Source organism: Lotus japonicus, chromosome 2 (genome assembly GCF_012489685.1).
Source record: "Lotus japonicus ecotype B-129 chromosome 2, LjGifu_v1.2".
NCBI classification, from domain to species: Eukaryota; Viridiplantae; Streptophyta; class Magnoliopsida; order Fabales; family Fabaceae; genus Lotus; species Lotus japonicus.
Genome location: NC_080042.1, coordinates 82,683,323 through 82,694,803, shown reverse-complemented (window position 1 = coordinate 82,694,803; position 11,481 = coordinate 82,683,323). Strand labels below are relative to the sequence as shown.

Here is an 11,481-nt window from a genome sequence, read left to right as displayed (position 1 = left end):
AAAGAGAGCCCATTAGAAGGAAAGTTTGCCACGTCATACTATTGGAACCACCCCCAATCTTGCGCCACGTATGCAGAAACATTAAAAAAATTCTAAAAGAAATTATGATTACTATTTTTAGCAAAGCTTGGAGCTGGACACGTGGTAGCTTCAGCATGTGTTGCAATATTTCCAGGCTGTGTTTGAAAATAAAATAAAATAACAAACAGATTTTTAAATCTAGGTTTAGGTTATCATTCCCTACTTTATCTCTAACCGTCCATGGGAGCCAATCAACGTGTGTTGTTTAAAAAAAAAATCTGTCATCATCCAGCCTATATTTGAAAAAGAAAAAACTGTAGCATTTCTTACTATTTTTTTTTTGGTACATCAGAAAAGTTACTATTATTATATAGAAAAATTTAAAACAAACTCAATTATAATATAAGGTCATTAAAATTGGTTGACAATTCATTGCATACAAAATTTATTGCATTTACCGTTAATTTGTTTGATAATTTAGAAGTCATTAATTTTTAAGAGAATTAATATATTGCATTAAAGATTGACTTTATTGACAAAGTTATATTTTTTAGTATTAAAGATTATAAATCAATTTGAAAAGTATGTTTTAGTGTGGAATTTTTTTTTGAAAGATTAGTGTAAATTGATTTAAAAAGAAAACTGTCGCTATATTTTTTTTTCAAAGTCATCCAGACTATATTTGAAAAGAAAAAACAGATATATCCAGGGCTGTATTTGAAAATAAAATAATAATAGCTTTTTAATACTAGGTTTAGGTTATTATTGCCTAATTTATCTCTAACCGTCCATGGAAGCCAATCAAAATTTGTCATCATTCAGCTGCAGTGCAAACGTGTGTTTTTGGTTACTTATTCGTGAATTTCAAGAAGGTGATACAGACCTTTTCTTCACCATGCGTGCCTTAGCCATGTGTTTGCCATGATATCTCCTATGAATCCTACTCTGTCTTGATGTATTGTTCAACCAGTTTCAAGCACGTTATTTTTACTTGATTCCTATAAATAGTGAAGCTTTGAAGGGCTTGATGTGCAGCTCTCAACTTCATTCAATTTAATTAAAATCTTACCAAGTCACGATGGCAGGAAACTATGTCCGAGTTTGCGATCTTGATGCTTCCAAAGAGGATTGGTGCATATTGGCTAGAGTTGTTCGTCTGTGGAATGTGATCTCAACTGAGAGAGGGAGTCCAGTTTCAGCCATTGAGATGATTCTGGTTGATGAAGCTGTATGTTTATGACTATCAGTGTTTTGTACTTTGAGTCCAGATTTTGTGGTCTGTTGTTTTTAAAACTTTGTCTTGGTTTTGCTTTGTACAGGGTACTCAAATCCAGGCTGCTGTCAGGAAGAAGTATGTGAAGAAGTTTGATCGTATACTTAGGGAGGGTCCTGTTTACTCTCTCAGAAATTTCACAGTTGCTGATAATGTTGGGGATCATCGGACTACTTCCCATCAGTTTAAGATTATTATTCAGGGTGAAACTGTTGCAGTTATAAAGCCTGATAATTTGGTTCCTCTTTTGTCATGTCTGTTGTCTTTCTATCTAAAATTAGTATTACTTTCTATTTGCATTGTTGTTTTGTTGAAGTGTTTTCTGCCTCACAAGGGAGGGGTTGTTCCCTTGGAATGGTTTTTTCAATTAATGGTTATCATTTCTAGAAAAATAAACGTGTCTAAATAAAAGCCAAGGGCAATCTTTATCGAATGTTGGTCTCTTTCTTCCTAAACCAGTTTTTACACATGGCCAACTATATGTGGCTGTGTCTAGAGTAAAAACAAAGAAGGGTTTGAAGATTTTAAGCTTAGATGAAGAAGGAAAGATGTCTAAATCGACCAAAAATGTTGTGTACAATGAGGTTTTTGATACTCTATAATTGATTAATCAGGTAAACACCAATTTCTATATTTCTAAATATTCTTGAACTTCATAAAAAAATTATATTCATGAACTTGATTATATTATATTCTTGGAAATTTTAATTTGTTCTTTATATTATAATGCATTATTTTATTTTATTTTTTTTTAAAATTCAAATATAGAATAGAATGGTCAGAGACCCGGTATAGGAGTTCCTATCAGATGCAAAAAGCACCATGGAAAAGGAAGCTAACGAAGGCCACAATTTCCTAGCTAATACAAAGCCTGTTACACACAAGGACCTCTCATCATTTTGAAGGAATGTAATAAGCATTAAATTCATCAAGTTGGTTAGTAGTCTATATTTTTAAACTACAAAGTTATAATGTATATTATTGATCATTTAGAGTGTTGATTATACTGTTATTTTTGTGTTTAGGACATGGTTGCTCACGGCTTGGAATTGGGATATGTTTATATGCTGGCAACATCCTTCAAAAAGATGTGATATAATTGTTGATTTTTTTGCAAATGTGATTTGAATGGTGGCTGATGAAAGAGATAGCTATTTAATTTTTGGAATATAATTGACATGATAAAACTTATGTTTAGATGTAAGCACTCTTAGATATGAGATGGTTGTCATATGCTGTATTCAAGATATTTTGTTATAACCTAAGTTCTGATCTGAAATATATTTTGTTCGCAACTGTAATATTTATATGATGTTTGAAAATAAATGGTTAAATATATATTGATTAGCTATGTCCCAGGTAGAAGCTAAGTAAGCATTATAAATATATCATAATTAGTTCAAAAATAATTTTAATTTTTTTGTGAAAAATCTCCCGTGCATGGCACGGGCCACTACACTAGTTATTCTAAATGATTGGTCTACTATGTAAATAGATTATTTAATAAAGTGAGTATTATGAAAATATAAAATAAAAGAATATTGAAATGAGTTGGAATTTATAAAAACACATGTTACAATATCATTAGAACACCTCATTAAAATGTGATTTAACCCAATTTTTTTCAAGGGTCATTTAGACAATTGCCACGAACTTTCTTTAATAAATGACAGAAGAATTTGTAGACCTTTCTTACAAGAATGCGTTGGAACTCCTCTGCTAGGGTTCCTAGGCCAGGTTCTTCGAGGGCGGCGGCGGCAAATCGGAAAGGCTTGACGACGGCTCACGGCGAGGGCAACGTGGACGGAGAGGCTGAAGGAGGAGAGCTAGACGGTGAAGCTGATGGTGGAGCGGACAGAAGGCACGGTAGAGGGAGGAAGTGCTTCTCGGTCTTCATCGATGGGATTGGGGTGAAAATCGGCTATCTCCAGCTCCGCGATATCTGTTCGAAGTTCGGTGAGGTTGTCAATCTCTTCGTTCAGCGACAAAGAAAGGTGGGGAGGGTTTTTCGCTTTGGTTTTGTTCGGTATGGGATTCGAGAGCAGGCGTTGAAGGCGATTCAGGGGCTTGATGGGTATAAATTGGGCAATGTTCCTCTTTCGGTTTCCATGGCCAAGTTTCCTCGGGCAGTTGTTTCTGGTTTGTGCGTTTCTGGAGGGGGGTTTCAAATGATTTCTGAACAGGGGAAGCAGCCCCCTTCTGCGGTGCTTCAAGGTAAGACAGGTAACTCTCTTCCTTCCCTCTTTTCCTGGCGTGATGTTGTCCTGGGGCGTAGGAAGGCTTGCTGCCTGTCTTCTTTTTCTGAGGATGAGGAGAGGATGCTTGATGGCTATGGAGGCTTGGGTGCTGAGGTTTACAGAGTTCCAGATCAGTTTCTCTTTCCTGAGATTTTGGGTTCAGGGTTTGGCTTGAGCAGTGATGTATGTGGTCCTAAAGGGGGAGATGTTGGTGGGCAAGATGGTATGGTTCTGGCTTCGGTTAGGAAGGGGAGCTGGTACAGAGGTGGTTTAAGAGCAGCTTTGCAGGGGATTTGGGAGAATGGTCTTTTTTCTCTTCTTCTCCATGGTCCTTCGGATGGAATATGGAGCAGAATCATTCAAGTTTGTAATGGGCCTCACTCCTACTTGCTTGCTGCTCCCTCTCTTCTGTCGGCGAGTGTGGGTTCAAGGACTTTGTCAGAACCTGATCTTTCGCTTCAGACGCTGTCTTTGTCGGTGCCTCCTCTCCCCCCGGGTTTGGTTGCTGGGGGAGCAGAGGTCGTTGATTCTGCGTTTGAGGAGGGGCTTGCTGTGGTGGTTCCTGATCTTCGATCACGCCGGCGCGGGCGTCCTAAAAAGGATCCCCCTGCTTGCCGGAGGAACTGTGCTCGGCCCTCGGCGTGTGAGGAGGGTCGGGGTGATCTTGAGGTAGCTCTCTCTTCTTCTCCCTTGTCGTTGTCGGGTGCGGATCATGGTAGTGGTGGGCGTTACTTCTCGCGGTCGAAAAAGACGTGGCTTGTTGGAAAAGTCTTGGGGTTAGAGTTTGAGGGAAGCGATTTTGAAGCTATTCGAGGGTTGGAGAAGGTTTATGAAGAACACTTCAAAACTTGATTTTTTGTTTGTGTCTCTCAGGTGTTGTTGGTTAGTCCTAGGGTGTCCTTGCTTTTGTCTTGGATGGGGGTTTTTCGGCTTTTTGGGGTTTTTGTATGCTTGTCGGGGTGCCTCGCTTTTTATTGGGCTTTTCCTTGCTCCATAAGGGTTTGTCCTTATGGGTGTTTTTTGTGGATAATAATATACAGTCCTTTATTTTCAAAAAAAAATAAATGACAGAAGAAATTACAAAGGGAAACAACCTACCTCATGCCAAGGGGGGCCAAAAGACATTAATTTGAAACGCGGTTTGTCATTTTCTTCCATTATAATCATTAAATGTGTGAGAAGCTGAGAACCATGTATTACTCTTCCCACATTTTGATATTTACATGAAAAAAAAAGATGGTAGTTGGACGCATGCTATGTGCCATGACATGATCTCAATAATTTTCCACGAAAAAGAAAAACTGATGATGCATGTGCCATGTCTCCTCAACTTGTCTCGTAAACTGTGCGTAGACTTGAAGTCATCCTAATAATTCAGGAAAAAAATAAACGTGTGCCCAATAATATTAATAATAAAAATAAAAAATATAGAAATTAAGACCACCACATGCACTTTGTGGATAAGTAGAGAGTTGATAACGTGAATTCAGAGCACAAACACAAACTGCAAACTGCAATTCGTTTCCTTTCGTTAACTCACTCTTGTCTGATTATTTGTCGTCACTTGCTCGATCCTGTGATCATGGCAGAACTAATGGTGGCTGGAGCTGCCCTCGGTGCTCTCTTTAATGTTGTTTTCGACAAGCTTGCTTCACGTGAGGTCGTCAACTTCATCCGAGGGAAGAAGCTTGGCCCCTTACTTGACAGGATGAAGGCTACTCTCACAGTGGTCAGATTTGTGCTGAATGATGCTGAGAAGAGACAGATCACAGACTCTGATGTCAAAGACTGGCTCAGTGAACTCAAACATGTCGTCTACATGGCTGATGACTTGTTGGATCAAGTTTCTACCAAAGCTGCTGTTGCTGCTGCTGCTGCAACTGAAAAGAAGGTAACTACTTCTAAATTGCTCTCTTGCTGTTTCAATGCACAACATCGGAGGATGGATACTAGATCTTGCCTTTTCAATACACAAGATCGGAGTAAGATAGCTACTAGATTGGAAGAAATAGTTGCCAAGCTAGAGCATATCTTAGAACTAAAAGAGAGGCTTGATCTCAAAGAGATTGCAATGGATAATTCCTCATCTAGAGTTCCCACAACATCTGTGCCAGATGGGAAAATATATGGTAGGGACGAAGACAAGAAGGCCATAATCAAGTTATGGTCAGATGATAATAATAATAATAATAATAATAATGACGGTGAAAAAGTATCTGTGATCCCTATTGTGGGCATGGGTGGAGTCGGAAAGACCACTCTAGCCCAAATGATATACAATGATGAAGATTTGAATAAAAAATTCAAATTTGAACTCAAAGCATGGGTTTGCGTCTCTGAACCATTTGATATCGTTATGATTACAAAAACTTTAACAGAGGCATTTACTAAACAAGCTTGTCAAATCAATGATTTCAATTCACTTCAAGAAAATTTGGTGCAAATTCTAAGGGGGAAAAAATTCTTCATTATTTTGGACGATGTTTGGAATGAAGATTATGATAGGTGGAATCAACTTAGAAAACCTTTCCAACATGGGATGAGGGGAAGCAAAATTCTTATCACGACTCGTAGTGATGAGGTTGCTTCAGTAGTCAAAACTAATCAAACTTTCCATTTAAGCCAACTATCAAATCAAGATTGCTGGTCTGTGTTTGCAAACCATGCACGTCTTCCCCCAGGATCAGGTGAGAATACAAGAGCTCTAGAGAAAATTGGGTTGGAGATTGTTAAGAAGTGTAAGGGGCTGCCTTTGGCTGCACAATCACTTGGAGGTTTATTGAGAAGAAAGCGTGACATTAAGGATTGGAATGATGTATTGAATTGTGACATTTGGGAATTATCTCACAGTGAAAGCAACATTATTCCATCATTGAGAATCAGTTATCATTATCTCCCTTCTTATTGGAAACGTTGCTTTGTTTATTGTTCATTGTATCCCAAAGATTATGAATTTTTAAAAAATGATGTGATATTGTTGTGGATGGCGGAAGATCTTTTACCACCACCCAAAAAAGGAAAGACTTTAGAAGATGTTGGCGATGAGTGTTTTAATTATTTAGTTTCAAGCTCATTTCTTCAAAGCTCGAGTAATCCATGGAAGAAAGAATACTATTTTGGGATGCATGATCTCATGCATGATTTGGCAACCTTTATTGGCGGGGAATTCTACTTTAGATCAGATGATCTTGGGGAAGAAACTAAGATTGACAGCAAAACTCGTCATTTGTCATTCATCAATTTCAGTAGTCCCAACCCGGAGACTTTTGGAGTCTTAGATAGTTCTAAATTCCTAAGAACTTTTTTGGGAATGAAGCAATATTCTTCTGATGAGAGTAAGAAGGTACCATATACTAAGGTGTTGAGTCTTGAGTGTTTGAGAGTTTTATCATTTTGTGACTTTGAAAACTTCTATACATTGCCTGATTCTATCAATAGAATGGTCCATTTGCGTTATTTGGATCTCTCCAGGACAGAAATAGAGTCATTGCCGGAGTCATTGTGTAATTTGTACAATCTGCAAACATTGAAGCTGGAATTTTGTTGTAGTCTGACTATGCTACCTGGTGGGATGCAAAATCTTGTGAACTTGCACTATCTTGGTATTGCTGGAACTGATATAGAGGAGATGCCGAAAGGAATGGGCAAATTAAAGCAGTTGCGTCATTTACCTTACTTCATTGTGGGCAAGCATGAAGAGATCAAGATCAAGGAACTGGGAGGGCTTTCAAATCTTGGTGGATCACTTACAATTGAGAAACTGGAGAATGTTGAGAATGGTAGTGAAGCGTTGGAGGCAAGAATGATGGATAAGAAGCACATTCAGGATTTAGTATTGAAGTGGTCTTTAGATGTTGAGGATTGTAAGGATTCCAATACAGAATTGGATATACTTTGCAAGTTAGAGCCTCACCAAGACCTTGAATCCTTATTCATAATAGGATACAGGGGTACCAGATATCCGGATTGGGTTGGAAGGCCGGCCTTCCACAATATGACTAGCATAAAGGTGTCTGATTGCAAGAACTGTTTTACGCTCCCTTCACTTGGACATCTCCCATCTCTCAAGCACCTGAGTATTTCTAATTGGAAGATGTTGGAAACTATTGATACTAGTTTTTTCAACAATGATACTACTAATAATGATGGCTGCTCTTTGTTGACAGTAGTACCCTTTCCCTCACTTAAATCTCTTACATTTGAAGATATGCCTTGTTGGGAGGTGTGGAGTTGTTCTGAGCAGCCACGTGCTTTTCCTAAGCTTAAGCGTCTGAGAATAGTAAATTGTCCAAAATTGAAGGGAGATTTGCCAAGTGACCTCCCTGCTCTTGAAAAACTTAGGATACAAGATTGTAAGCAACTTGCCTGTTCTCTCCCGAGGGCTCCTGCCATGCGGGAAATAACTATAATCATGTGCGACGACTCGCTCACGTCTCTGGCACTGGATACTTATCCAAATCTCCAAGATTATCCAACATCATCAGGTAATGGTTATCCAACATTAGAATGATCTCTTTGCAGAATACTAGTGTTATCTATTTGCAAAATACTGTTTTCGTTGGCTTGTTTGGTGGTTTGATTCAAAGGGTACAATACGGAAAAGTCATTTGTTTCTGATTTTCTTTATATTGAACATTTGCATATCTTTTAACAAAACAAAATGTGCAGATTAATTGTTATTTAGTGATCTTCATCTTGTTTTTGCAGATTATTATGTGGGCAGATGCTCACGTTATTTTGTATAAAAAAAAGATGGTCATGTCATTGAACTGTGCAGCCATAGCAAAGATTTTTGTTTACCATCATCAGGTACAATTATCCTACAATAGATCTCTTTGCAGAACATCAATCTTTTTAGTAATAAAGAATGATACGGTTCTGCAATAGTCTTGAAATATTCGTGTTTCCTATTTTTCACTATATAGATTAAAGCTGGATTATGTAAGCAATTGAGATACTGAAACTGCAATTGAGATACTGAAACTTCTTGCTCACGTTTTTTTCTCTAATATTACTGTTAATTACTTTATTGAGAAATTTCAATGGAAACTGATGCAACCGAATCTGAAGAAAGTGAGTAAATGAGCTGGTTTTTGACTTTCAGATATGTTATGGTTATTTGGCTTGGTGAAAAAGCTAGCTGCCCCTGGTGAGGGATCTGAGATCAACTTTGAACAGGAGCTGATGAGAAATTTTGATTTATTTGACTTGAATGAAACATTCTCAATAGTTGATTATTTACTTGGAAGGCCATTCATGGATACAATGTTTTACCAATTTTGTCAATTTACACATATTGGAATTTTGAAGACCACTATAGGCTATGCGTTTCTGATGCTGTTAAGCTTACGGGGACCCTACTTTCTGTAGATCCAGCACAATGAGGTACAACAACTGCTGCTCTTAAAAGTGAGGTTACATCGTTTTTGTCTCCAGCAAGTAATTATATAATCTGATTGAGATTGAGCTACATCCTTCCATGAAGTAATCTAGTGGTATTAGAAGGGCCGTTTTTTCATCTTAGTTGTGTATACATGTGCAATGAAGCTCTCCATATTCTTTAATTTGATGCATGTATTGTATCCTTCCTACTACACTTTTGGGGAAAATGATAGCTTTTATCTATTTACGTGTAACTGCAAATATATGTTTTTGTGCTCTTTAAAAGCCATACTGTTCTTTTTCTTTTTCTTTTCATGCTTAAGAGTGCCTTCTTTCCTTTCAATACACGGAAGGTAATGAATTATGAAATAATGAAGTCAGAACTTGCTATAGCTTTATAACTTGCAAATAAAAGAAGAAACATATATTTGTCACATTACTGCTATATTATGAAGTTTGAAATAATAATTGTATTTCTCACAAAATCTGCCATGCATGATATTTTAGGAACATTTTCCCTTCCTAGACTCCTAAGAGGCATGGGATTCTCCATTTTAAAAAGTTCCCCATTTATTGACAGTTGTTTACATCAGAGACTCTGCCATCCATCAAGCTTATCAAAATATCCTCATGCCAAAGCGCTTGAATTGCGGGGATGAAGCAACCAGAAGGTACCTCGTATAGGTTGATTCTATTCAAGTTATGGAAAAAATAATTATATTAGCAATTAGTTATATGATAATGGCTTCAATTAGAATTTGTGTAACCAAATTGATTCCATGTTGTTTACAAATTTGAATTCCGCATGTTGACATCTCTGCCATGAAGAAAGCATCATTTATTTCCTATCTTATAATAGTATGAGAAATATGTATATCATTGGTGGTTGAAGGTTTGCATCCTCAAAGACAGTTACATCTGAGCCTTCTAAAAAAATACAGCTTTATGATGTTATTTGTTTCATCAGGACGGTTGGCTATGTTGTCTGTTCCACTTCATTGAGTTCATTCATCCATTAGTGGCAAAAGGGTGCCTTCTCAGATAAGTAATATGCATTCAATTTTTTTGTTACCATATCAGGCAAGGAGCTGTTGGAGAAAGGGTGCAAGAATTTGGCTCAGGGGTTAGATAAGGAAAAAAAACGGGCCCATGTCACAGCAAAAGGCAATGTGGACTCAGGCGTATCAATACAGGTATTTCAAAACAAGGTTTATTGAATGTCTGCCTCTATTTGATATCTCTTACGTACCATTTAGTGTAGTGACCCTGAAATTGGGGGAAAATAAAGGGGAGTTTTTATACTTCACTGTCTTCTTATTTTATTTTTTTATAATATTGGGGGAATCAGCCCAACAGACAGAAACTACACAAGTCTGGGAAAAAGTAATTCCCATTACTTCACTGTCTTCTTTCTACTACTACTTATTAGCTTATCTTATTTTTGTCTGATGCAGCAAGGGCAACGTCAGGTAAGATGGCTTAAAACGGGGCATGAAAAATTTAAGCTTAATTTGGATGGGAGTAATCTTGGCAATCCTGGAAATGCAGCAAGGGCAATTTTTTTTGGCAGTTGCTTGAATAATGAAGTTGAGTTAGTCGCTATTCTTGAAGGCTTACTTGTGTGTAAGCAATTGGGGTATGCTGGTATCGACATTGAATGTGATTCTAATGTTGTTGTTAGCTGGATTCGGTCTCCTTCTTGCAAACTTTGGTATCTTTGGGACTTTTGGGAATCCCTTAAGGAGTTATTGGATGTTATGGATAATTCTATTCATCATATTTTTTGAGAGGGGAACTAGGATGCAAATGCTTTGGCTCGTAGTGGTGCTAGTGGAACCAACTTGTTATTTACCAATGTGGAACATCTCCTTAGGCTTATAAAAGGTTTGATTAGGTTAGAGAAAATGGGTATTGTTTATGTTTAAGACTTGTTTAATTTGTTCGTTTGTGTTTGCTTTTTTGTATTTTGTTTGTTTTTTGATACTTAGGATATTGTTTTGTTTTTCTCTGTGTAAATCCCTCTTGTCTGGTTGTAACCACGGTTTTCCTCCGCCATAAGTGAGGTCTCTTAATAAAGCTTGGAGGTTCCGCCCTCCTTTTCCTTTTCTTCAAAAAACATTCCAGCTCAAATAACCAGAGTGAATTGCTTATCAAAATTATTTGGGCTTGTGTCAGGGTGAAAACCAGTTCACTTGCACCACAGAAAACTGATTGAAGTATGAAAACCAGTTCACTTGCACCAGTTCCCTTGTTTTTAATAAGGATTTGGATCTTCACCTATTACATGACCATCATGTTTGAGAGAATTAGGGACACGTTTTAACCAAGGATGATATCATCCTCAGTATATTTCAAGAAGCTAAATATCTACTACTTATGTTGGGATTTGTTATGTGCTTGGTTTTGGTTACAAGTTTGGGATCCTTTAAATCAAATAGACCAGAATTCAAATATATGATTATAGTTTTGCAAATGAAACAAATTCAAAAACTAAACATCGAAAATATGTGTATATATGGTTACAAGTTTTTGAATTTGTTTCATTTATAAAACTGTGGTTACAGCCCA

At 37.3% G+C, this 11,481-nt stretch overlaps 1 protein-coding gene and 1 long non-coding RNA gene across 7 annotated transcripts; both read left to right on the top strand.

The window, feature by feature from the left end:
• The first annotated feature begins 1,705 nt into the window (after nt 1–1,705).
• Nucleotides 1,706–2,514, top strand: LOC130735782 (uncharacterized). The gene is made up of 3 exons (XR_009018562.1): nt 1,706–1,908; nt 2,063–2,230; nt 2,320–2,514. It is a non-coding gene; the product is annotated as an uncharacterized LOC130735782 (long non-coding RNA).
• A 2,463-nt stretch (nt 2,515–4,977) lies between these two features.
• LOC130740314 (putative disease resistance RPP13-like protein 1) lies at nt 4,978–11,018 on the top strand. Of its 6 annotated transcripts, none has more exons than XM_057592869.1 (6): nt 4,978–8,015; nt 8,239–8,340; nt 8,636–8,916; nt 9,494–9,584; nt 9,994–10,106; nt 10,368–11,018. In XM_057592869.1, the coding sequence occupies exons 1-2, from the start codon at nt 5,114–5,116 to the stop codon at nt 8,274–8,276; spliced, it is 2,940 nt and encodes a 979-aa protein (XP_057448852.1). In that variant the 5' UTR covers nt 4,978–5,113; the 3' UTR covers nt 8,277–8,340; nt 8,636–8,916; nt 9,494–9,584; nt 9,994–10,106; nt 10,368–11,018. The 6 variants fall into 6 exon arrangements, with proteins under 6 accessions (XP_057448852.1, XP_057448856.1, XP_057448851.1 ...); XM_057592873.1 differs by having other exon boundaries at nt 9,881–10,106; XM_057592868.1 differs by having other exon boundaries at nt 9,421–9,584.
• Nucleotides 11,019–11,481: the final 463 nt, after the last annotated feature.